At 37.2% G+C, this 27295-nt stretch overlaps 3 protein-coding genes across 19 annotated transcripts in view; 2 read left to right on the forward strand and 1 right to left on the reverse strand.

Moving 5' to 3' along the window:
- Positions 1-1242: 1242 nt before the first annotated feature.
- Positions 1243-4094, reverse strand: CEP19 (centrosomal protein 19). The gene is made up of 2 exons (XM_039360131.1): positions 3941-4094; positions 1243-3254 (listed from the first exon to the last, which is right to left on the reverse strand). Exons 1-2 carry the CDS (start codon positions 4068-4070, stop codon positions 2893-2895), a joined length of 492 nt encoding a protein of 163 aa, XP_039216065.1. The 5' UTR covers positions 4071-4094; the 3' UTR covers positions 1243-2892.
- A 541-nt stretch (positions 4095-4635) lies between these two features.
- Positions 4636-13392, forward strand: PIGX (phosphatidylinositol glycan anchor biosynthesis class X). Of its 15 annotated transcripts, XM_039360115.1 has the most exons (8): positions 5076-5420; positions 6014-6145; positions 8612-8715; positions 9191-9248; positions 10149-10290; positions 11873-12086; positions 12277-12377; positions 12966-13392. In XM_039360115.1, exons 2-8 carry the CDS (start codon positions 6138-6140, stop codon positions 13113-13115), a joined length of 777 nt encoding a protein of 258 aa, XP_039216049.1. In that variant the 5' UTR covers positions 5076-5420; positions 6014-6137; the 3' UTR covers positions 13116-13392. The 15 variants fall into 15 exon arrangements, with proteins under 15 accessions (XP_039216054.1, XP_039216063.1, XP_039216053.1 ...); XM_039360120.1 differs by lacking the exons at positions 5076-5420; positions 6014-6145 and adding an exon at positions 4636-4768; XM_039360119.1 differs by lacking the exons at positions 5076-5420; positions 6014-6145 and adding an exon at positions 4793-4910.
- Positions 13393-16792: 3400 nt separating this feature from the next.
- PAK2 (p21 (RAC1) activated kinase 2) overlaps positions 16793-27295 on the forward strand; it is a 44930-nt gene continuing 34427 nt past the window's right edge. The window contains exon 1 of one of the 3 annotated variants that reach the window (XM_039360111.1): positions 16793-16954. The gene's annotated coding sequence lies outside the window, so the exon portion shown is untranslated. Of the gene's footprint in view, positions 16955-17054; positions 17582-21119; positions 21333-27295 lie in introns of those variants that run through there. The other 2 variants (XM_039360114.1, XM_039360112.1) reach the window with 2 other exon arrangements.

A 27295-nucleotide genomic window follows, 5' to 3' on the forward strand; every position in this document is an offset into this window, starting at 1 on the left:
GAGATGGGATGGTTGATTTGCATTACCACATTCAAATGAGTCTTGTGCATTAATGCCTAACACTATTAATACTTTGTCCCTTACCTTTTGCCACAGATCTTTAGTTTCAAGAACAGACTATACTGTTACACAACTATTCAAAAGTGTTTTGTATAGAGATAACATTCACCAAATTAAACTTGTCTTTTTTGCATTGGCTAACCTCAAAGGGCTGCTTCCAGTTTCCAGACCTCAACAGTTTTTTGTCTTCAGTGGCTTTTGTCTTCACTCTTTAATGCTGTAGCTGCTTTTTACCACAGTGTTATTACTGTTTCATGTACTGCATTTCTAGAATATCTGAGAATCCAGTACTAAAGAAGAGAAACAAATAATCAATATTGTGGCTGGGCTTACACTCTGCATTACATCATAAATTGATTTGTTTGGATGCTGGCTTACTTTACTCAATCACTGTAGTTTGCAAATCATGTGCAAAGCATTCATTTGTGGCTTATTCAGTCAAACATAATTAAACAAAGTATGACTTTACATGATTGCAAATAGACATTTTGCGTGTTTCAAAGATAGTCGTGTTATAACATTAAACTTTTAAACACTTAAAACCACAACCAAATTGGCATAATTCCCATTAAGTTTAGCCTGAATAAAGTTGTATTTTTCTTCATACAACTTAAACAAATATTTCCAGTTATTCCAGCTGTATTCCAAGACTGTTTACAAGTTTACAATAAACCATCAAAATCAATGACACATGTATCTAGCACAAATATGATTGATAAAATCATAAATTGAAATACCCATGGTCCAGCAACAGCCTTTACAATGAATTAAAAGCTCTGCAAAAAAGTGCTTTCTTAACTACTTTAATGAACACTGTCAGAGGGCACCATCCAGAGAGGGTACTGTATGGAGTTATATTCCTATCATCACCATATATCTAGTAACTTACTTGGAACCAATGTACGTATAATCTATCCCAGTGCTTTGATAATAATAATAAAAAAGGATAGAGTTAAATCTTGCTTTATTCCAAATGGAGAAAATGCAGTCAAATCTACAGAAAGTATAAATTTAAGTTAAATTTAAGTTGAAGGTTAAAGCTATGATTTACAGGAGATCCATTTTGTAAAAGATGCTTGATTATTCAGGTTTCTTGCATTAAACGGGCTGATCACCTAAATTATATTTTGTAGTGTCAGGAATTGTTGATATTCTTAGAAAAAATCTCTTGTCAGACCAAGAAAATGTCACTAAAATGTATTTATTGCTGTTTGTTAGACATCAGAATATACAATTCTTAAATACAATAATAAAACCTATTCCCAAATTACTTTATATCCCAAACTACATTTTGATAAATAACATAGAAATTCTTTTTAAGTGCAATAATTTGTCCCAGATTTTTAAATGAGAAAATACTGCCCTCTGGAGAACAAATGCTGGATTTTTTTTAATAAATATCTTGAATACATATTATTACTGACAGAACATTTGCTAAATACCTACATTAATAACCTACAAAGATATATATTTATATACATATGGCCAAAATACTTAAGCCCCAATTCTTCTCTTAAAAAGGATCTATTTGGTTATTATAAGCCATTTTTTTTTAAAAAGTTAATATGTAGGATGGCTGAGAATTCTACGAGTCAAATTTTTGGTACTTAAAATTAGTTTCTTCCATATAAGTACAGTATTTTTAATCCCAATATAAATTATTTGTGGACAAAAAACACCTGCCTTTCCCACAAAATTGTTTGTGCATGTATACTGCAGTTTCCTTGTGCCATTATGACCATCTAGCAGCTAGCCTCAAGGTATTCACATGACGGAAGGAAGTTGGTGGATGTGCTCACTTCTTTTCTGCTAACATAGGGAACTGCTAGGGCAAACAATTAAGAATGTTCTTTCCTTCCAGCTGACATGAGTATAATTTTATAATGGAAATCACTTCTAAAATACTAAAAGTTGCTATTGGGGTCCAATAATGCTTTAATGGGGTCTCCTTCCTCTAAGTGAAAATTCTAACTCAAAAATCATATTATGTCCTGAAATGGGTTGCTCTTTCTTCACTTAAGGTATGGATGAGGAATTTGAATCTGCCCAAAACTTATTCAATATTGATGTCAGAAATGGAAGTTCAACTTCTGAGAGACTTAATCCCTGAAGCAAAAGTTTATGGTAGAGGTGGAAGAATTGCGTTTAAGAATGAACTATTTTTAAAAATTGATTTTAGTTCTTCTGAATATTTACTCCAGATATTTCCTTTATTTAGAAAATTCCTGGATGAGGAAGCCTTTTTAAATCTGTATTTCTCACAATAGATCTTGCCAAATAAGTTCTACCCCATTGATACAATTCAATGGCTTCTTGCAAACATGTCTATAAATATGAATGTTTGCAGGACATGTGCTTTCATATACAGTTGGTTCTCTAGTGACACATCTCCTTTTGTTTTCACCAGTTTTGCTTAGTTTCTGGGTTAAGCAAGGTTGCATTTCAGGAATACTGTGTTAGATCATGCACTTTGTCAGTTCACAAGCATAACAGGTGCCATTTTGTGCTCGTGCAATAGACATAATGGTAGCTGCTATTCCAATGCCTGTCTGCATAAAATGTAAGTCAATGTTTAATTAATGGATATTTCCCATACCAATACAAGAACCAATACAGATTTTCTACTCAAGACATTCATGCTCTATACACACATTTTTGCATATTAATATGAATATTTCAGAATATTTTAAATGCCAAAGAAAAACATGTCAATCATTTTGACAGTACACAATGCTACTTTTCATTGATAACTTTAGTCAAATATTGTTACTCAAACAAAGTATATGTAATTTATAAACAGTCCCTAAAAGTCCTCATAAGCTTAATTTTGCATTAAAATTCATCCTCTGTTTCTGTATCCCACTCACAAGCTTCAAGCTCCTTATCTTGTGGAAATTCCACCTCTACATTATAGATAAAATCTGGGTCCTCTTTTCTTTTTCTGTTCTTTTCAAACAATTCATCCATGATTCTTTTCCTTTGGGCTAGCTCTTCATCATTCAGTTTATTTAGATCCTCTTCTGGATCAACGGTTTCATTCTGCTCAACTTTTTTCAAACTCTGACTCAAAGTTTGTCCTTGAAGGTGGCATCTCAACAAATTGTGTAACTTTTTTAGCTGCTCCAATGATACCCCTTCTAAATATGTCTTGTGCCGAGGATTGTTCTTCAGTTGCTCTGCCGCTCTGCTGCAGTCTGTATGAAAGGTCAAAATAATGATTATACTTTTAAAAATCTCTAAAGTAATTTTGGAATTGTGCATTAGAAAGGCTTTAAATAAAACAAACTTAAAACGTATTTTCTTTTAACCATTTGTGTTTATAACACATGGCCATGGCAGCATACTTTTAAGAGCTACAATGATACAACCTAAATTTGGCAGAATTCTTGAATTATTTCAATATTTTGTAAATATTGAATGTTTTGTAAAGCAAAGATGTCAAAATTAGGATTATTGATAAAGTGAACAGGCCCATGGGAAGTCCTTACAGCAACAGACCTGTGGCTTTGAAAAGATATGACATGGCAAAATTTTTAACAACAAATTCAGACAGTTGATCCATGAAGTATCTTTCCCAAACTTTTAGAATTAATGGCCTGGATGTATTGAGAACAAGCTAGGTCAATCTCAATGCTCTACAAATTTAAACAACTAATTTCTTTTAGAAATAGGATCGTGCTATGTACATTCACAGTGTCTTAATATATCTGTCTCTTATAAATATAGATAATACAATCAAATTTATAAAATGAAGTGAGCAAAGTATGGGAACTCAATGAAACAAAAACCATTCCCAAATAAATGCAGAAAAATGGGCACTGAACACGATATATGCGTGAGAAAATACCAGTGATAAAGTTTGGAATATATCATATTGTACCTGAGAATTTGGTAAAATTCCGGATAGGCATGATGCGCTTGCGCAGATTCTTTTTAAACGGGTCTTCATAGATCAAAATGATAGATGGTGGCAGTAACTGGATGCCACACTTTTTGGCAACATAAGACATCCCAACTTCTGCTGTAATGTCAGCGAGGAGAGATCTCAGCCATTTCGTTTTCTTCTGGGAGACCTATTCTCGAGATAAGGCAGCGCTGTACTTAAAAGGAGCACCGCGCGAGTTTCGGCAGTTTACTGGAGCGTTCCGCGTAGCGTCGTTCGTCGGGAAGTTAAGAAAGAGGCCAGGCCCACAAGCTGAAGGCTTCCCACAGGGATCTCATCTACACTGCTCGAAGTGGCAATTTTCTACCCTATTGTCAGGCTATTAATCAAAACTTCGGCCTGCTCTTCCGTAGAGACGAGGAAGGGCAAGCGCGCGGCCTAGGGGCGCAAAAGAGAGTAGGATAGGATGCCTCGTAGCCAGGAGGAGGAGGAGAGGGCGCAGTCAAACCAGCCAGATCCGCGGTTAGCATAGCGTGGTTGGCTGCTCGAAAGAAGGCGCTCTTCAAGGCGGATGGAAGCAGCGCGTTCCACTCTTGACTTGGTTGACTCGCCGATCCGGCCGTAGTTCAGCCCCGCTTCCGCTACAGCCGCCCCTGTGGATTGAAACCTCTCGCTCTGCTTTTTGAAATCGTTTCGGGATACGGGGCTTCCTGTGAAGATAACGCCGAGCCTGGATCGCCCTCGCCCCCCTCTCCCCCGCGCCAAGAATCGCAGCTGGGAGGAGCAAATGATGACCATTTGATCGCGGCAGGAATTCGTTTGCTGGTGCTTGAAGACACGCGGCGTTCTTTTTGTTGTTGTTCCGAACGCCAGTTCCGCGTTCAGCTGTTGTTTGGGCGGAGGAGGGGGGGGTCTAACTTTGAGACTCGAGGAGAACCTTTAGGAGCCCAAACGAAGTCGCTTCCGGGTACTTTAATGCGGATCACCGTCCTATTTGGTGTGAAAGAACGAGCAGGTTTTTAAGCTCCACAACTCTTCAGACACAGAAGAGGTTCTGTAATGTTCAAAAGCTTGTATATGATTAGCAGTTTGTGCCCTTTGGGTTGGTCCTAATAACGCCACCCAGCTGTAGATTAAAAAAAATAGATTGATATTACTGTAATTTTTATTGCATTCAACAGCTGGGTTAATTCAAAATATCATAATCTGCTAGCCCTTTAAAAATACAGCAGTCATCTCATCCCACGGACATCGCTCTTCCTTTTCCCTTCCGTCGCCTAGACCAATTTTCTCCCCTCATCACTTTAAATGCAGAAAGGCGTAGCTACTGCATCTGGTCCTCGGCATTGGTGTCTAAGAATTGGCCTGTGATGAAAGAAAACTCGCAAAGATTTGTGGCGACATCTGGATTAGCCTTTACAAGCCGCTTTTGCCTTTTTCAGTTCTCCGTGGGTTATTTGGGTAGCGGGAGACAAACGTTACGTACATAATTTATCTTCTGTAAGTTTTTCAGTCTGGCGGAAGTGGGACAGACCTAAAGGGGGGGTCTTAGTTATAAACGGAAAGAAGGCCTGTAAGAAGTACGGAGGGTTGTACAGTAATGTTGAGGTTGCATTATTCTTCCGTTGAAAAGGAAAGAGTAGATAAAGTGTTTTCCCTCCGCTGCCTCTTAGAATAGAAGAGCTCTTGGAGGCTCCAGCCCCCTGCTTATACCATTTCAGACAAGTGACAGTCTAGCCTCATCTCCTCAAGATTTCTCTATTCCACTGGTTAATTGTCCTCACTGTCAGGAAGTTTCTCCTTCCCTCACCTTAGGTTGAACCCCTGTACTGTGCGCAATTCCATTTCAGAGTTTTCCCCTTTATCATGAGTTTCTCTTAGGCCTCGCATTTGATAGGTTCAGTGTATCTTGCACTAAGTGGATGCCATGGAAACTAAGTGGCCAGTAGCTGAACTTGATGCTCATGCTCGGAACAGTGTGGGGTTTGTCTAATTGAGCATTGTGTCTGTGATTGGATTAAAGATTTGTGGCACATCTGGGCCTTTACAAGCAGTTTCAATTAGCGGGAGGTTACAGTACATAATTTATCTTCTGTATGTTTTTCAGTCTGGCGGAAGTGGGACAGACCTAAGGGGGGGGTCTTAGTTATAAACGGAAAGAAGGCCTGTAAGAAGTACGGAGGGTTGTACAGTAATGTTGAGGTTGCATTATTCTTCCGTTGAAAAGGAAAGAGTAGATAAAGTGTTTTCCCTCCGCTGCCTCTTAGAATAGAAGAGCTGGAAGGGACCTTGGAGGCCTTCTAGTCCAGCCCCCTGCTCAAGCAGGAGAACCTATACCATTTCAGACAAGTGACAGTCTAGCCTCTTAAAAATCTCCAGTGATGGAGCGCCCAAGATTTCTGGGGGGCAAGCTATTCCACTGGTTAATTGTCCTCACTGTCAGGAAGTTTCTCCTTCCCTCACGTTGGAGGGACTAGAGGGCGTAGGTTGAACAGACTAATAAATTAGGTTGTCTATTTTGATACTGTACTGTGCTTGTGGCAATTCTTTGGGTTTAGTTGCATTTCAGAGTTTTCCCTGGTTAACTTTATCATGAGTTAACAATCTGACTTAGTTCGCTTACTGGAGTATAAAGTTCGCATTTGATAGGTTCACACAGCAGTGTATCTGGTATAGAGTTGCACTGGCACCAGGAAGACCAGATTCTAGTGGACTCTGTGCCATGGAAACTAAGTGGCCAGTCATACTTTGTACCTCACAGAGTGATTGTTATGAAGTCCTTGATGCTCTTTAAGTTGGGTTGTTTGCTTGCAGATGTTTCGGTACCCAAATACATAACATCAATGCTTGTCAGTGTGGGGTTTGTTCCTTCTTTATAAAGTAGCTTGCCCTGCCCTGGTTGGTGGGTGTGTTCTGATCTTTTTTGTTTCCTTCTTAGCATTGTGTTATCTCTTTTCAATGGGGTGTAAATTGGATTATTTCTATGTCAAAAGACACATGAAAACTCCTTAATCTCATATACAGACTGAGCCACAGTTTCAATTGGGAAACTGAGCATCCTAGACCAAGCCAAATCCCAAAATACTAGGGTATTCCTGGAAGCTTGGCTTTCAGATAAACTGGCCAGCAATATACACCTCCACTCCAGTACCCAGATAAGCAGGAATCAACGTCAGCTAAACATTCAAGCAGAAAATAATATCCTAATCAAGGAACTAGCAAACCAATACCGTTAGGAGAAACTATTACATAGAAAAGGAGCACTAGCACTGATGTTATCTAGTTGGGTAATAAAACATCTGCACTAGCACTGATGTTATCTAGTTGGGTAATAAAACATCTGCACTAGCACTGATGTTATCTAGTTGGGTAATAAAACATCTGCACTAGCACTGATGTTATCTAGTTGGGTAATAAAACATCTGCAAGCAAACAACCAAGCTCAGAGAGCACCAAGGACTCTGCAGTTCAACTCTGAGCTACGTATATTTTCTTCTATAAGAAAAATTGTTATAGAAAAATAGGAGCTGTTGGGATGCACATCTAACTTAAACTCAATACAGTAAATGAAAGATAGTTGCCTGGTTTATGCTTCATAACACATGAACTCCGCTTTTCTTAAGAGTTCCCTTAGTATTAACAAATGTCCAGATTTTTGCAACTGCAGCCTTTCTGATTCTCAAGTAAGAACTTTTCTACTGGGCAATAATTCTATTGATAGTTTCAGTTTGGTTATTTGATGTGCATATAAATACTTGGGAGAATAATCTATGGAATGATCTATGGATGGATGCATGGCCCTTTCCTCCTTTGGAAAATATGTATTAGTAAAAGTTCACCTTGAGTTGAGTTTGACTTCCGTTAACATGGACATATCTGTGTTGTTTTGGCAACAATATTTATTAAACAGATTTATATGGCTACTCAATTTGCACATGATGACTAGATATAGATGGCTTATCATTGCTTTTATTTTTTCTATTTTTTTAACTTCTGGTATAGTCTACAGTCTGGGACTCCTTGGTGTTTTCTCACCCAAGTACTATCTAAGCCAGGGTCTTCAAACTTGGCCCTTTTATGACTTTTGGATTTCCAGCGTTTGAAGACCGCTGATCTAAGCCTTGCCCCAGTATTACCATATTTTAGATTTTCAAATACAGCCAATGTTGATTAGGCATGACTATCTTTTACGACAAATCCATTTTATTGATTAAAAATGTCCTTAGCAAAATAGGTTTATTTTCTACAAAGAAACTTTTGATTTCAATGGATTTTGTACTCAAACATTATGAGTTGTATCAGCATTCTTAAGATACGAGTCAATTTCCAAATTCAAAAGCATTTCTTTTATTGCATGTATACAAATAAAGAATACATGATTGAATTGTGATGTATATATACATAAGAAATGATTTTATATATACAGTGTGAGATGTTATAAATATATGTATGCTAAGATGCACAAGGCAGCTTATAAGTTTAAAATGCTGTGCTGGACATTTTTGAAACTTTATAAAGCCAGTAGACAGGAACAGCTGCAGAACTTAAGAACTTATCTTACATGGAATTAATTCTTATTGTCATTTTCATAGTTATGTAACAAAATAATCTGTAATATGCAAAATATTCTGTACATTTGTTATAATGTGACTTTTTTTTGTCTTGCAGGTTTATTTTGAAATGTACCAGTAGAAGAAAAATGTGTTCCTTCAACTGGGATATTCTCTCCTTTCTGACATTTTTTAGTCTATGTATAATGCCTGAATTTTTATGTAAGTTACAATCTGAATAAGAATAGCCACCTCAACAATGGAACCCTCTAAATACGTCTCCAGTTTTCTGGCAGTCCCAGGCCTGTTAACAAACCAGGTCTTTTAGAATATTGAAAGGAATGGAGCCAGGCTTATCTTGTTACGGGAGGTATGTGGCAGTGCAGCCAGAAATCTTCTAATTTATATTGGAAGTTCGGGCTGCTGAAAATTTGGGGACAAGATATTTTTGCATTCTACAATAGGCTGGACTAAAACAGTTTGCAACCATTAAGTTAAAGGACTGCTATCTGACTTCAAGAAAGAAGTCTTTTTATATTTATTACAATATCAATAATTTCATTTCTGTTGTGGATTAAGGACATAAGAATATTGAAATTTTGAAAGTGTTAGAATTCTGTATTATGCTGTTTACAAATGATAACCTATTGTTGAAAACAGTAAAGACCTTTCTGGTTTTAATTTCTGGTTTTAATAGATGCACAGAACACATGTCCTGAAATCTCGCAACAGCTTTTGAAAGATGGCTTTCATAGGTCAGTTATCACAAATATTGATTGGTGAATTTTAACAGTGTTTCAGTAAGGCCTAAATCATCACTTTTGCTTTTTTCTAATTATATCTGATAGGCATATACACTTTTATTCAGTTTTTTTAGATAGGGCACACAAGTTACTTGGCTATTCAAGCAGCTTTTATATGACTAGGAACAGTTTCTTTTAATCAATCTTTAATATTTTAATTCTATGAATTCAATTACATTTTAAACCTGTATACTTAAAATTCTGAGAAATTTTTCTTTTGTTATCAAAGCATGATTTTGGGTCAAAAAGCATGTGTACTTTTAATAAACAGTTAACTGAGCAACTGAATGATGTTGAAATACATTTCTGGTATATACGGACATGAGGCGAGATAATTGGTAATATTAATCTTTATTAGTGTATATTCAGTTTGCTTAGTCCAATAGATATGTATGGAGCTCAGTCTACATATATCTAGTTATGTAGTAATTATATTCAAATATTGCAAAATTAATTGGGCTGTGACTTAATCTCAGCTTTAGGTCCAGGCATTTACATTAATTTCTGTGATGTGACTTAGATGATAATGAATGAAAAGCTTTGCTTAAGCATTATTATGAAGAAGTGAATTCATTAAATTTCAATGAGACTTAGTGTAATCTTCTAATTATTAAAGTTATTAAATATATGGAACCCATCTAGCCAAAGGTGACTTGAAGCTATTTACATTAAAAACATTAAAACAATATATACAGATTTTTAGAAAAAAACCTGCTGATTAAATTTACAATTGCAGATTTACAATATTTAAAATTTCTTTACACAAAGATATATAACTGGTATGTTTTAAATTGTTTGTATTCTCTGCAAGTCTATTAAAATCCTTTTTCTTTGTTTTCTTGTTTGTGTTAGAGATCTCTTGATTAGGGTAGATTTTGGTATAGCTGATGAAGGCCTTAAAAGTTGCAAGCTGGCAATTAAAGTACATCTCCCAAGAGGATTATATGTGGATCCCTATGAATTGAAATCATTACAACAGCATAATCTCACTGAGGTATGATTTTTGAATGGTATTTTGCATCAGATACAGCACAAAACAATTAGCAATAAGTATGTAACATTTCTGGAAATATTGAAAGGTAGAACAAAATGCTATTTTTAATGCTTTTTTATGAAGTTTTGGGAAAAATTAAATACATTTTCAGCACTCTCTAAATACATTCTTTTTTTCTTTTTTCTTATAAATATGTTATTAATTTTCTAATTTTACAATCATAAGTATTTAATAAGTACTTAAGGGGAAACAGAATTGATCAAAGAACTGAAATCAGAAACACATAAGATTAATGTCTGAAATAACTATATCCTGACACTTTAGGAAAAAAAAATTAAAATGTGGTACAGTACCCATATCTTAATAATAGTAATTCCTGTCTGGTATTATTGAAACTAGGATTAAAACATCAGGCAGTAGTGATTCTCAAATATCCCCTCCATTTTGTACCGCATATCTAAAGACTTCTGAAAGTGAAAGTACTTTCAAAGTAGTACTTTGTCATTTTGATAATGACTTGAGGATTTGGAATTTAAAATCAAAAGTTCACGCCAGCTACTGTGACTATAAGGATTTGCAGTAATTCAACAATTGGCTACAATCTCTGTATCATTTTTAGTGATGTTATTGCTTATAACAAAAGACCATCACAAATATTCAGTACAGGTAGTCCTTGACTTATAATAGTTCGTTTAGTGACTGTTCGAATTTACAATGGCACTGAAAAAGTGACTTATTACTTTTTTCACACTCCTGTACCAGAATCATATGATCAAAATTCAGACATTTGGCAACTGACTCATATTTATGACTGTGCAGTGTCCTGGGGTCATGTGATTATGTTTTGCAACCTTCTGATAAGCAAACTCAATGGGAAAGCTAGATTCACTTAACATCCGTGTTAGTAACAACTGCAGTGATTCATTTAACTCTGGTAAGAAAGGTAAAATGGGGCAAAACTCACTCAACAACTGTCTCACTTAGTAACATAAATTTTGGGCTCAATTGTGGTTGTAAGTTGAGGACTACTTGTATTAAGGAGAGGGTAAAAGAAAAACACTGATAGTTATATAGATAATTCTCAGCTTACAACCATTTATTTATTGACTGTTCAAAGTTTCAAAGGCACTGAAGAAAGTAACTTATGGCCATTTTTCACATTTAGGTTCATACAGCATCCCTATACTCACTTGATCAGAATTTGGGCACTTGACTTATATTTATGGCTATCCTGGGGTCATGTGATCATCATTCTTAATCTCTTCAGCTACCTTCCAACAAGCAAAGTCAATGGACAAAGTCAGACTTGCTTAATGACCACGTGATTTACTTAACGGATTGATTAACTTAACTGTGGCAAAAAGGGTCCTAAAATGGGACAAAATTCAACTGCCTTGCTTAGCAATGGAAATTTTGGGCTCATTAGTGGATCATAATTTGAAGACTACCTGTATAGGAATAATAAGGCTAACTTTGAGACTTTTCAATAAGATAGTACCATTCCCTAAATAGGATTATAATATAAATTAGATGTTACTATAACTTATGTCATTTTCATTATACATTTGTTCTTTTTCCATAGGCACTGGTGATTACAGATGAAGTAGATTTGGAAGTTCCTGAGTATTTAGCAACTGATTCTTCTGTCCTCATTTACATGAGACCTGATCCTAAGTGCATTACCTGTTTTAAAGCATTATTACCGCTGCACTGCCGGTATTACAGTCCCTCAGAAAGTGATGGAAAAATCCTTGTTGTCTTGCAGAGTCCAGAAATAATGATCTATTGCCAAAAATGTATGTGATAATTATTGAAAAGGAATTAAAAAGTGACAGTGTTGATTCATAGAAACTTGGCAAGAAAATGTTACATACTAAAGGAAGCATTAGGGAGATACCTTCATAAAGTAAAGTAATGCTTATAGTCTAAGAATAACCTGTTCTCTGATTGCTGCATTTAAACTGTCTTTCTTTTTGCTTCTCTTAGCTTTTTTTTCAGTGAACTGTCTGAAAGAAACTGAAATAGAAGCTCCATGTTCCCAGAAAAATCTAGATATATGCTATTGGAAGAGCATGAAATATAAAATGGTACATTCATATTTCTTCTATGCTTTGGTTTTTCTTCAAATATATATTTCTATAATTATTTTGAAATGTTTATTTTATTCTAGTCCATACATAGTTCTAGCCAATTAAAAAAAGTTGCTTATCAATCTAAATTTTGCTAAAACGATTAAATTTTATTCATCCAGTAGGTGTTTCACTAACTGACTAGATAACATCATCAGTACTAGTGAACACAGTCTTAAATATGAAATGTATTGTTTAAAGTATTAAACGTAACTTTGAGTTCAAAATAAAAAGATAAATATTTCCATCCAATTACACTTATAAATTATTCTATTGCTGTAGAGCAGAATTCTTACATGCTGTAGCCATTCATATTTAGGAATAAAGCTCAGTGACAACTGTATCTGAATAGTTTTATACAAATGTATGCCATAAAAGAGATTGTTGCAAAGAACTCTTGAAAATAGAAGATGTGAAAGGATTGTTAGATTAAAATATTTAAGTTAAACATATGTGGGTGTTCAGGTACACTTCACAATAAATATGATAAAGTTATGTGTTATCTGTGATCTTCTAATTTGCCATTCCTTTTTTTTTATATGGTAGCTAACTAAAGAATTGGAACTGCAGGTACCAGTTGGACTCAAACATCACTTTGCCTTGGTTTGTGCAATAACACTTATTACCACAGGACTATGTTCCAGTTTTATCCTTTCAGCTTTATGCAGATATGGGCCCATACGTTGCTCAATGTGATATTAAACAAGCTTTTATTATTGAAATTATGGACAGGCTGTCAAATTGTCCAAACTAGAGATACGAAAAGAGCAAACTTGATCATATACCAAAAGCTGGGATTGATGCGTGGTGATAAATAACTTGCCCCTTTTCAGGATGCAACTTGGCCTTTTGGCTCTCTCAACAGCTCATTCATCACTATTATAATCAAGTTCTCCTCTCCTCCACCTTTCCCAACTTTATGGACAAAGTTTGGCTTCAGTTAATTGACCAAATTATAATTTGAGCTTGGTCATTTGAGTTTGGCTCTTTTGTTCTATTCATTTGTTTCCTTGGCTGTACAGATAGTCCCCTTCTTACAACAGTTCGTTTAGTGACCATTCAAACTTACAATGGCACTGATAAGATTGACTTTGATCATTTTTCACACTTGTAACCATTGCGTTCAGGTGCTTCACAACTGACTCATATTTATGAAGGTTGCAGCGTTCCATGTGATTTCCTTTTCTGACCTTCTGACAAGCAAAGTCAGTGGGGAAACAAGATTCACTTAACAATAGTGTTACTAACTTAATAACTGCAGTGATTCAGTTAACAACTGTGGCAAGAAAGGTTGTAAAATGGGGTAAAAGTCACTTAACAAATGTCTCAGCATCAGAAATTTTGGGCTCAATTGTGGTTGTAATTCAAGCACTACTTGATTTTTAAAGAATTTTCTCCTACACCATATTCAAAGTCTTTGTATCCTACTTCTTCAAAAATCCAGCTTTTGCTTCCATAGTTCTAATGTCTGTGAATATAGACAGGAATATCTTTTTCAAGAATTGAAAAAAATGCTAGATATAAACCATTAGTTCTGAAAATGCGATGAAATAGAAAATTGCTGTAATGCTGGAAATATTGAACAGTTTCAGATGTTCTTAATTTTTCTGTCCATATCACTAGAGATACTGCTAGCATGTGCCATTTGTCAGAATTATAGAAAATACTGAATATTTATAAATTTTTATGTCTTCAAATGTTCTTGAAAATACTACTTCAGTTTTCAATCCAAATTCATATAATTTAATTGCTTTTCACATGTATTAGATCGTCTAAAATGAGTCCCCTAAAACATTATTTTTAAAAAACCTTGTCATGTGGTATCTTTCATCACCGGATAATAAATTGCTTTAACATTGGGTCTTTTGTTTTCTCTACAACTTCAAGTTCCATTTGAACAATGTTTTGTATTTACTTGGAGTGTTTTTTTGTTACCAAATTAACTATTTATAAAATGTTGAGGCGTTTAATGAAACATCAGCTGTAAATCTGTTTATATTATCCATGGATCCAAAATCTTTTAGGGTTTTATTGGCTGAAATTTACTGAAATAACAACCTGCACATACTGGAAAATGAATCTTCCTCTAATTGTAAATATACAATTACAAATAATTCTTCTGTACAATAATTAGTTGTGTTCATTGGCACTCTGCTGTTATATCAATATTATAAGTTCTTGTGCTTCTTTAGAGTTGGCATGCACAATAATTAGAGAAAGGCATATGTACAACCTCAGTTTCATAGTAGACAATTCATTTTCAGTTTTTTATGTCCTCATAAATCAGCAAGTCTGGTGATAAAGTCTAACGAACCATTCTTAAAAAGGAAAACATTTTAAGGCCATTTTTTCTTATATTTGTTTTATACGGACACAAGAACTGTTTATTATTAATCACCGCAGACATATTTCTAATAAAACCACATAGTTTTAAAGGAATTGGCTAAACCCATTTGACTCACAAGAAAACTTTTGTTTGTGGTGATGTGATTAAGAATGACTAATTTAGCATTAGGCAAACTATTTCTCCACAACTTACCATGTTACTTTGGTAAATGACAGCATGCACATTTCTTTACCCCATAATATACATTCCACTCAGAGGCATGGGGGAATAACCAAGATAGTGGTTGTACTCAGAGCCACAGGTCTGCTGGTTATTTCTCTTTTCATTTAATCATTCATTTTGGGCTTTTTATCTGTGCTTTATTCATTTCAGTTTACATGAAATGAATAAATGGTGATTAAAATAACCTTTATTGTCATTTTTTTTACTGTGAACACAATGGCACACATCAAAAATGAAATTTAGTTGCCCGCTCTCAAAGTGAAACATACACGAAACCTAAACATACCGTTAATATATATTTAGTATATATAGTTAGTATATATTTAGAAATTAATACACTGATATTTATACTGGTAGTCCTTGACTTACTACCATTTGTTTAGTGATCATTCAAAGTTACTACAGTACTGAAAAGTGACTTATAACTAGTTTTTGCACTTAAAACCATTGCAGCATTCACATGGTCACATAATCAGAATATGGGGGTTTGGAAACTGGCATGTATTTATAATAACTGCACTGTTGGGGGGGGGGTCCATGTGATCACCATTTTTAACCTTCCCAGCAGGCTTCCGAGAAGCAAAGTCAATGGGGGGAAGTCAGATCACTTAATGACTATATGATTCACTTAATTGCAGTGATTCGCTTAACTATGGCAAAAAAGATCATAAAATGTGACAAAACTCACTTAACTGGCTTGCTTAGCAACAGATATTTTGGGCTCAATTGCGGTCATAAGTTGTGGACTATCTGTATTCATTTTGAAGCAATATTTTCTTATACTGAAAACCTGTGATTATTGTCAGTGACAACCACACAGCTAAACTTGATGCTTAGCATTCTAGTCATATATTTGGGTTAAATCAGCATATGGCCAACTATATAGAACAAAACGAAATATACGAATTGGGTGATTCAGTCAGAAGCCTTCCCAGAATAATTCCAGCAAAAAGACAAGGAGGAAAAAAGTCATTATTTAGCTAGCTGAGAAAAATAACTGGGCTTTTAACCGTTTCCGTTTGAGATGCTACATTTCAGTAGCAATACTACTACGTTTTTTAAAAAAAGCCATTTCCAAATGGTTTCTAAAAATAATCATATATTTTGGAAAATAATTGGATAATACAGCAATGTCTTTTAGATTACTTGTTAACGTTGTTTTGTAAAATGCTTTTTGTTTTTACTTTTTGAATTGATATTTTAAAATTTCTGTATTTTTTACATTTCTTACAACTTGGCTTGTTCTGGAAGGATAAGCATTATAGAAATAAATACATACCAATAAAAGCACAAACAATAACAGACAAATCACTTGTTCTACTTGAGCAATAATTAATGAAATATTTTTATAATTCGTAATAAAACTAAATTCAAAACGACAGGAAATAAACAAGTAACTTAGAAATTAAAACAGCTACATATAAGCAATAGATTAACATACCGAACTGAAGAATCTTCGCATTCTTGATCATATAATCTCAGGATCTCCTCGACATCCTCAGTGTATTTGTGCAACTTACCCAATTTTTTTTATTCACGCCAATACAGCGTTTACAAATACCTTGTGGGGAAATGCAGCACACCGCTGTCCATCAACACACAATAGCACTGCTAAGTCTCAGTTCTGTGCTGCATCGCGTATCTCCCTCGCTCCCTCTCCCTCTCGCCTTCCTTCTTTCTGTCCGTCGCGCAGCTCTCAGCGCCTGAAGCTGCCTGCCCGGCTCCGCCTCTTCCTTTCCCGGGCTGTGACCACGCGCAGCGATTCCGCTTACTCCCTTGGCCGCCCGGTGGGCCCTCCCCGCCATTATAGGAGGCCGCGCCCTGCCCCAAGCGGTCAGGCCGGTAGCGAGAAGCTGGGCTGCTGTCCGTTGAGCCTGGGCGGCGTGGTAGCTGAGGGTTCTTCCTAGAGGAGCGGAGACCTGGGTGGCGCGTAGGAAGGGCAGGGGGATCGCAGCTTCCTCTTCGGGTAGGTGGAACACCTCCCCCCCCCCAAAACAAAAAAACTAAGCAGTAGTCAGGCCCGGAGGCTGGGCTTCGCGGAGTCTCTCCCTACACTCGCCCGGGAGGAAGTGGGGTTGTGGGCCCGCTGAAGGGGGAGGGGGGCTGCCGCTACTTTTCCCTTGAGCACGGGCAGGTGGGTGAGAAAGCGTGTGTGTGTCTGTGTGTCTGTGTGTCTGCAAGGTCCGCAGCTAGCCCGCCTTGCGACTGCTCCCTCCTCGCAGAACTGAAAGGCGCAGGCTGGTGTAGTTTTCCTACTTCTTACGCATTTTACCACAGACCATGTAGGCGAACAGTTCCTACTTATAAGGAGCTGTTCATAAACTTGCGTGTCTCTTTTCTCACCCTTCAATCACTGGAAGCAAACAGAAAATCTTTGGAGGCTACTCCTCTGATAAGGGCTTGGGGCAAAGATGGTCCCGAAAGAGGCCGGTTGGGCGGGTAGGTTCTTTCTCCCTTGTCCCCGGAAGCAGGTGGCGCAGAGTAGCTGTAGCTCGCGGGCAAATGAGCGCTATTGTAATTGTAACGAACACCTACCGCCGCTTTGTGTCGCTTACCTGCCCTTTTCGATTGGGGAATAGGCCTGTGATTGCAGGTAAGCGTTTCTGGTTTCTTCCTGCTCTGCTCTTTGTTGTCAGATTTCTGAGGAAGCATAAGAAGCCCTGGTAGTTGGAGGTATCAGGAAGAATATTCCTTTCCTGTGGAACAATTGCAAGAAAGGGATTTTACATTCTTGTCCTTTTCTTGATTTTCTCATAGATGATCTTTGAAACAAAATATAGAATTAAGCAGGCCTTTTATCTGATCCAGTAGAGTAGTTCTAAGTTCTTAAGAATTGGAAGGCAGTGGCCCTCACTTAGCCTTTTTGTTTCCACACCTGATCTTAGAATATTTCTGAACATACTTAAAATGGGAGTGTCACCGTTGTACTCTTTCTTTCAGCTGATTACATTGGGTATGGTGTTTTTAGATCCTGATCACTCTAGAGGGTGTATTGGAATGAGAAAAGGCTCTTCCTCTTTCTCTGGTTAGCTGACAGGAGATCAAGATGTTGAAATAAATTTAAGGATGATATGTCATTATTTGTTCAAAGAGAGGAGCAAATATTTGCATGTGCAATTCCATCCTGACATCTTAAAATATTTATTTCAAGCTTAGTTGATAATATTTTAATTTAGCTATTATTTAACCTTTAGTATTTATTTTTTTACTGTTAAAAATTAAAGAATGAATAGTTTATGAAAAATTTGTTTTTAATTGTATACAATTTTACCTAAATTTAAAAATACAATATATGATAGAAGTTTTCTGTCTTTTGTAAGCTAGCTTAATAAGGTAGAATTTTTTTTTTTCATATCAATAGAGCATTTTGATTGACAGATGATAGACCAGAACTCAATCTTTTCTACCTCTGCATTACAACAATAACCTCTTCTACTACTGCAGCTTTCTGACCTGGAAAGTTCCTGCAGCAAATGCTGTAGAAATGGATTCCTATATTGGGCTGGACTATATGGTGTCCTATGTATTCTCTAGATCAATGGTTCTCAACCTATGGGTCGGGACCCCATTTGGGGTCGAACGACCATTTCACAGGGGTCGCCAAACAAGGCTGTCTGCCATTTTTTTCCTCTTTTCTTTGGCCACGCCCCTGGTACCCAGTGATGTATAAGTGGTTGGGGGTCACCACAACATGGGGAACTGTATTATGGGGTCGCGACATTAGAAAGGTTGAGAACCACTGCTCTAGATGTTCCACTCTGATTCCAGAATGCAATGATTTGATCTTGTACAGAGATGTTTTGTCCAAATGATTGCTTATACTATATATATATATATATATATATATATATATATATATATATATATATATATATATATATATATTTCTAAAATTTGGATTGCTAGCAAAGAATTAAGGGATATTTGGTTTTGACTAAGCATGTTATTGAAGATGAGATGGTTAGATAGTGTCACTGACTCAGTGAGCAGACTCCATGAGACAGGAGGACAGGGTGGCCTAGTGTGCCTTGATCCATTATATGGAACAAAAATAATAACAGAATAACACAGTTGGAAGAGACCTTGGAGGTCTTCTAGTCCAGGGCTTTTCAACCTTTTCACCCATTGTACCACTTTTAGGATATGGCAATATCCGAGTACCACCAATCGCCTAGCAAGATGTCAAAAACTTGATGACCCCCACAAAAGGAAAAAAGTAATGAAGTACAGGTAGTCCTTGACTTACAACAGTTCGCTTAGTGACTGTTCAAAGTTACAATGGCACTGAAAAAGTGCCCCCAAAGCCATAGCCAAGCAAGACACCTGCTTGCCCACCCGGCGGTGCTCTTCCTCCTGTCCGAAGTTTTCATTGTTGTGAGCATTTATGTTGAGGATTGGCAGAGGTGGGGTGGGGAGGGGTGTTTGTTTTTTATTCCCCCATCTGCTGGGTGGTTGCATCAGGTTTTGGTTGCTTTACATGACCCTGGGACACTGTGACTGTCATAAATATGAATCAGTTGCCAAGCATCTGAATGTAAATCACAAAACGCTGGAGATGCTGTAACATTCCAGCTGATCGGCGCCTCTTCTGGGCTCAGCAGAAGCGCCAGGATTAGCGCCAAACTCCAGCTGGAGCCTGGCGCTTCCACTGAGCCATGACAGCCCCGAAGAAGCGCTGATCCTGGTGCTTCCACTGAGCCCTGACAGCCTTGCAGCTCCAACCATCTCTCACTCAGGTTTGTGCGGTACTGCCACTGATTCAGCTCATTCCCCTCCCCCGCTACCACTTTTCTAGGATGGTCGCGTACCACCTGCCAGGTGCCAATGTACCACAGGTGGTACCTGTACCACTGGTTGAAAAGCCTTGTTCTAGTCCATCCCTCCTGCTCATCTCTATATCATTTCAAACAAATGACTGTCCAATCACTTCTTAAAAACTTCCAGTGTTGGAGCATTCACAACTTCTGGAGGCAAGTTGTTCCACTGATTAATTGTTCTAGCTGTCAGGAAACCTCTGCTTAGTTCTAGGTTGCTTCTCTCCTTGATTCATTTCCATCCATTGCTTTTTGTCCTGACTTCAGGTGCTTTGGAGAATGGGTTGACTCCCTCTTCTTTGTGGCAACCCTTGAGATATTGGAATATTGCTTTCATGTCACCCCTACTCCTTTTCATTAAACTAGACATACCCAATTCCAGCAACTGTTCTTTATATATTTTAGCTTCCAGTCACCTAATCATCTTTGTTGTTCTTCTCTACACTCTTTCTAGAGTCTCAATATCTTTTTTACATTGTGGCAACCAAAACTGGATGCAATATTCCAAGTGTAGTCGTACCAAGGCTGTGGTATTATTAAAGTGGTATTAACACTTCATGTGATCTTGATTCTGTCCTTCTGTTAATGCAGCCTGGAACTGTGTTGGCTTTTTTGGCAGCTGCCGCACACTGCTGGCTCATATTTAAGTGATTGTTCACTAGGACTCCAAGGTCCTTTTCACTGTTACTACTGTTGAGCCAGATACCACCTATACTATACCTGTGCATTTGATTTTTTTTATCTAAATGTAGAACCTTACTTTTTTCACCATTGAATTTCATTTTGTTAGATAGCATCCAACGTTCAAGTAGGTCAAGATCCTTCTGTATCTTTTGGAGTGTTGGCTATTCCTGCCAGCTTGGTGTCATCTGCAAATTTGATGAGTTCTCCATCTATCCCTCATCCAAATCATTGATGAAGATGTTGAAGAGTCCTGGGCCTAAAACAGAGCATTGAGGTACCCCACTTCATATTTCTCTCCATGTAGATGTAGTTCTATTGAGGACTACAAGTTGAGTGCGGTTGGTCAGCCAGTTATGAATCCATCTGGTGGTGATCTGTCAAACCCACATTTTTCTATTTTATTAAGTAGTAGGTTGTAGTCTGCTTTATGAAATGCCTTACTAAAGTCCAAGTAAATTATATCCACAGCATTCCTCTGGCCCAGTAATTTTATCACTTTGTCAAAGAATGCAATAAGATTTGCCTGGCATGATCTGTTTTTGACAAACCTATGTTGGCTTTTGGTTATGACTTTGTTTGTTTCTAAATGTTCACCAATTCATTGCTTAATTATCTTTTCAGAATCTTCCCATGTATTGAGGTCAAGCTGATCGGTCTGTAGCTTCCTGGATCTATTTTTCCCCCTCTTTTGAAGATGGGAACTATATCAGCTCTTTTCCAGTCCTCTGGTAGTTCCCCAGTGCTCCAGGATCTCTGAAATATATATAGTTCGTTTGCCAGCTACTTCAGAACTCTGGGACGTAATCCATCTGGTCCTAGTGATTTGAACTCATCTAGAGTGGACAGGTGCTCACTTACCATATTCTTGCCTATTTTGACTTGTATTCCTAATCTGTTTTTTGCAAAACTGTTTTTGATAGGTTGGACTGTTTTTTCCTTTTGTGTAAAGACGGATGCAAAAAAATGAGTTAAGCAGTTCTGCTTTCTCCCTGTTGCTTATCACCTTCTTGCCACTTTCTCCCATTAATGGACCAGTTGTTTCCTTGACGTTTTCTTGTTTTTTTACATGTTGAAAGAAGCTTTTTTGTTATTTTGTTATTTTTGTCAAAGTTCCTTTTGAGCCTTAGCTTTCTTCACTTCATCTTTGCAGGCTTGGGCTATTTGCTGATATTCTCTGCCTTAGTTATGTGCTCCTCTCCCCACTTTTTATACCTGTCCTTTTTGTCTTTCAATTTATCAGGGAGTTCCTTATGCAGCCATGCTGATTTCTTTTGAGACCTGTTATTTTTCTTCTTTGTTGGTATTGTTCTAGACTGGGCTTTTTATAATCTCACTTTTCAGAGTTTTCCAACCTTCTTGGCTTTTCTCATCCATGGAATCCTTCCCAAGCTCTCTCTAAGTTTATTGAAATTAGCTCTCTTAATGTTCAAGACTCTAGTTTTCTTTGTTCTATTACTTGTCTTGCATAATGTTTAATTCCAACATTGCATGATCACTCCCCCTCAAGGTTCCTGTAGTTCAACACCTTCTATCATTTCATCTCTATTAGTGAGAATTAAGACCAGTATCTGATCCCCTAGTTCACTTCTCTACTTTTTGGAAGACAAAGTTGTCTGCTACATTTGTCACGAACCTGTTCGATCTTCTACTCCATGCAGAGTTTGTCTTCCAGTTGATGTCAGGGTATTAAAGTCCCCTATTACTATTGTGATGTGTTTCCTACATACCTTAGTTAACTGAGTAGCAAAAATAGAACATTTTGATTGAATAGATTTATCTATTTAGATTTCCTCTATTTGGTTGGGTGGCCTATTATACACCTATGGTAATGTCATCCCCCCCACTTTTATATTGAACCAAATGCATTCAAGACAGTTTTCATCATTGTGCTCTATTTCTGTACAGATGTAGTTATTTCTTATATATAGTGCAACTCCACTTCCTCTTTTATTTGGTCTGCTTCTTTTAAATAATTTAAATCTCTCTAGCTGTATATTCCATTTGTGGGTTTCATCCCACCAAGTTTCCGTAATGGCAACAATATATCATTTACTTGAATTTCTAGTTCACTCTGTTTATTCCTCATACTCTATGCGTTGATGTATAACATAATTCAAATTGTTTTAATCAATTGTCATAAGTATTTAAAAGTAAAGGAAACCAGAGCAATGAAAAAAAAACCAACAAAATTACTTCACAGCTATAATTCTTCCCAAAAATAGCTAATAATATTAAACCAACTGTGGATATTTGCTTTCAGCTACTAGCACACTATACAGTAATGTTGAACTGATTAAAATGTAAAATTATTAACTAATTAATGATGGATTCCATGTTTGCAAATTTGCCCTTTTACTAAAATTTATTTGTAACCCTCAAATTTTTGGACTTTTGAAGAGTGGGGGAAAAAATTGAGTAACCCAACATGCATATTTCCCAGCTGCAGTTGAACAAGATACCTTCTTGTTTCCTTCTTTCTTTTTGTTTCAGCTCTCATAATATACAAGTGCCCTTTTTGTGGTCCATTTGGTGTCATAGTTTTGCATTTTTATGCTGAAATATATATTAAAGGTATCTTTAAACAGAAACACAAAACAAGGTTATATATTGATTAGTTGAGGGATTGTTCGTGCTCTCTGCAAACTGATGATGTTACCTAATTTGGGTAATCAGAGAGCAGCAAGGATCCCCATGTCAACCCTGAGCTACAAATATTCTCCTTTATTAGCTGATAAAAATTAATCCAGAACCTTCTGGGAACCGAACATTATATTTCCCATAGTTCAGCATTTGCTCATTCAGTGCTTGAAGCATTTTTATAGTACATAACTACCATGAATGTTAGGAATTGTGGGGAATTGAGGAATCTCTTTGGAACAGAAGAGTTCCAAAGAGATTCCTTTAGCTATATCTGAACAGTCTTTCAGATATAGCTAAACTGTACCCCAGAAATCTCCATCAGTGATTTGTAGCTCAGCAATGTGTGGAGAGCCATGAGTTCTCATCCCTGCAGTAGGTCACTTTTTAAGTTCAAAATTGCACCTGGATGATGATAGAAAGTCCAAGGTGTAATTACTAACAACCAGTTCTGGTAGAAGCCAAGCCATAATTTTTTGCAGTGCTTACATTTTCCAAATAGCTAGCCTCAGAACTCTAAATAAAGGTGTTGGAGGTAATTGCATCATCTAAAATAAATTTTTGCTTCTCATTTCTGACTTGTCCCTAGAGGGGAAAGACCCAGAGCAGATTTGGTGATTTGCTTACAATACCCTTTGTTGGCTCTGAGTCAGCAGAGGAGCATTTATTGGAGTGCCAAATGCCAGGAAGAAAAGTTTGATATACTGCTTCACCATTAGAACTTGGCATAGGTCTGTAACCTTTAATTACACATGGAACATAATGAGCAAAGTTTGATCAATGGAAAAAAAAACATTAGGTTTTAATTTCAGCTCGATTATTTACATCATTTTCTTTGATCCAAATAGTTAAGATAATGTAGATTTTGTGAGTAATATTAGAAACATTTGTAAAGTGGAACTCTCTTGTGGTGGTATTACCTTGCTAAGTGAACAGCTGGGGTTTTTTTGAGCAACTGAGAAAAAAACAGCTTGCTTTATATATCTGATGTTTTATAGTATAAGTAGTTCCTTGCCTCACTCATGTTTGAGAGCTTTACCTTGGCACTCTTCCTGGAGAATGTTCTTGATTTTTTGGCAGTAACAATGTATGTGTGAGGGTGTGGAATTACTATCCTTTTCCATTGCTCTGCTAGGTTGTTTTTTGGCTATGTGGAGGCAATGTTTTCTTTTGTTTGAAACACTTGTATAACAAGCCATCAGCTTTATGATAGTGTACCTAGGTTAAGTACTAATTATCTACTGTCTGGAGCCATTATAACTAGCTCATATTTATCTTTGGTCTTCTAAAAATATTGTCTTTTCAAACATGAGGAAGAAAATCCTTGGTTTTAGATTTAACTGTAATTTTATCAAAATAAAAGACCCAGTCGCAAGGCATACAATAAGAACAATATTCAATAGGAAAACTAAGTTAATTAATCATCAGATCATTCATTTCCTACTTGTGAATATTAGTAAAGAAGTTACAGCATTGTAAAAAGGCTCTGAAACATTTTTTTCCCTGTTTACTACATTAAATGTTAAACTTATTTTAAAGTTTGCTTAAAATGAATGCTAGTGGATTAGGGATGTCCAGTGCATTGGATCCAAAACTAAAAAAGGGGCTTTATTTATTTGTATCCCACTTTTATTATTTTTGCAAATAACTCAAGGTGGCAAATATATCCAACACACCTTGCTCTTCCTATTGTCCCCATGACAAAAATCCCCTGAGGTGGTTGGGCTAACAGTGTGTGACTGGCCCATGGTCACCCAGCTTGCTTTCATGCCTAAGGTAGAACTATTGTAGAACTCATGGTCTCCAATTTTCTTGATATGAGGGTGGGTGCACATGCCATATCATTTAGTGCCTCCATTAGTAAACTCTGCCTTTTCCTAGATTGCATGGTAGCTGTATGGCCCTAGGAAATACTCTCTTGAATTAAAGAAATACCAACAGAGACTAATTCTAAAGTACCTTGTCTGATCCAATCTACTACTCCTTATCCTAGGGACTCTAGCCTTCCATGAGAAACCAGAAAAAAAATGCATTTTCTTTAACCAGAAAAATGCATTTTCTTTAAGGAGTTAATCACAGGACTGTTATATGTGCCCGCACACCCCTGAAGCACTTTGGCTCTAAAGTACAGAGATGTAAGTAAGGTGTAAAAACATACCTTACAATGTTTTAAAAGTATTTATTCCTTACATTTCTGTCCTGCTTTTTCATGAGTAGCTGAAGACTGTGTAGATAGCATTCCCTTCACAAATTTTCTAGATCAGGAATATTTTGAAATAACAGAAGTCTGAAGAGCTTGTATATTTATTTTATCTATATGCCACCCATCTCACCAATAAGGCAATTCTGGGGAACTTACAAACAGTGCATGTCTGAAGTAATTCCAGTAACAATTCAGCACGGTTATCCCTGTGTTACCGTAGCTATGGTAAAGAAATGATTTAGGAAATTGTGGCTTTTATTTTGTTCTTTTCATTACAATCTGATATCAGGATTGGATATGTTAGATTGTGCAACTTTACAGTTTCTTCTGCTAAATCAGGAGAAGAAAACCCGTTACAGGTAGTCCTTGACTTATGACCATAATTGAGCCTAAAATTTCTGTTGTTAAGTGAGTTTTGCCCCATTTTACAACCTTTCTTGCCTCAGCTGTTATGTGAATTACTGCAGTTGATAAGTTAGCAACCCAGTTGTTAAAGTGAATCTGGCTTCCCCATTAACTTTGTCGGAAAGTAGCAAAAGGCTGATCATATGACCTTGGGATACTGCAATGGTCATAAATATGAAACAGTTGCCAAGCATCTGAATTTTGATCACATGATCATGGAGATGCTGTAAAGGTCATAACTGTGAAAAACAGTCATAAATCACTTTTTAGTGCTGCTGTAACTTTGAACGGTCACTAAATGAACTGTTGCAAGTCGAGGACTACTAATTAAGTTTATTTATGTATAATCTACTCCAAGGTGTCCATTTATTTATTTAGAAAATTAATTTGGTTATCTTAAGTAACTCTGGATATCTATCACACAGTACATTTTAAACTGTACTTTAATAAAAAACAATATAAGAAAATACAGAATACTGTTAAAAATAACAAAATGCTACCACTAAGATGCCCATAAAGAACTCACAATACCAAACACATATATCAGGCTGCACTGTTATGCTAGCCCTAAATTTTGGAGGAAGAGCTATGGCTTTCCTGAAGGTGAACATATATGGCAGTGGTGGCGAATCTATGGCACGTGTGCCAGAGGTGGCACTCAGAACCCTCTCTGTGGGCACGCATGCCATGCCCCTGAGATGGCAACCGTCCCTCTTCAACCAGCTACCCACTAACTTGCCAAAGTCCCACGGAGCTGGATGCATCCCAGCACAGCTGGTTTCCCTCTCCCCGTCCCATCCTTCCTGGCCTCGCATGCTCTCCTTTTCCTGGGCATGACCCACTGCATCACCTCCTCAGCTGTCGGCTGGCTGTCCAGCTCAGAGGCGGCTTCTCTGAACTGATGGCAGTGGGCTGCGGAGCTCCAGAGTGCTCCAGTCGAGGGGCCGGCAGGCTGTGGCTGCTGACGGACATTGTCGGCCCCCATGCACTCATTGGCCTCTGTGTGCAGGGGCCGACAGTGTTAGGCAGCAGCTTTCCCGGCTCCTGCCTCGCTTTGCCCTGCGACAATGGCACCCCCGCCCTGCCTCGCCTTACCCCGCAGGATAAGCCTCCTGTCCACCACCCCACCTGCCAGAGATCCCCTGGATCACCCCAACCCTTCCCAGACCACACAGGCATCCCTCCCCATGAGCAACTTCGAGATGACCATGCCTACCTTGGCCACACCCACCCAGTCTGCCATGCCTACCACAGCCATGCCCACCCAGTGGGCCACGCCCACCTGGCACCCGGTGATAAATAAGTGCTTTTTGGGTTGCAGTTTGGGCACTCGGTCTCTAAAAGGTTCACCATCACTGATATATGGTAATAAAAAATATAGTAAATTTCATTTTAGATTTGTTTTATATAAACTTGATCCTATTTAGATTGCATTACAGTTACCACATTTTATGTCACCATATTTGGTTCACATTTAATATGCAACATGTTTCCTTACTTCAAGCTAGATTTGATTAGAACAACTTTGCCTTTAATATTTTCATAAATTTATATAAATTGCATA

This window comes from Crotalus tigris, unplaced genomic scaffold (assembly GCF_016545835.1).
Source record: "Crotalus tigris isolate CLP2741 ecotype Arizona unplaced genomic scaffold, ASM1654583v1 scf7180000019154.1569036, whole genome shotgun sequence".
In the NCBI taxonomy this organism is placed as follows: domain Eukaryota; kingdom Metazoa; phylum Chordata; class Lepidosauria; order Squamata; family Viperidae; genus Crotalus; species Crotalus tigris.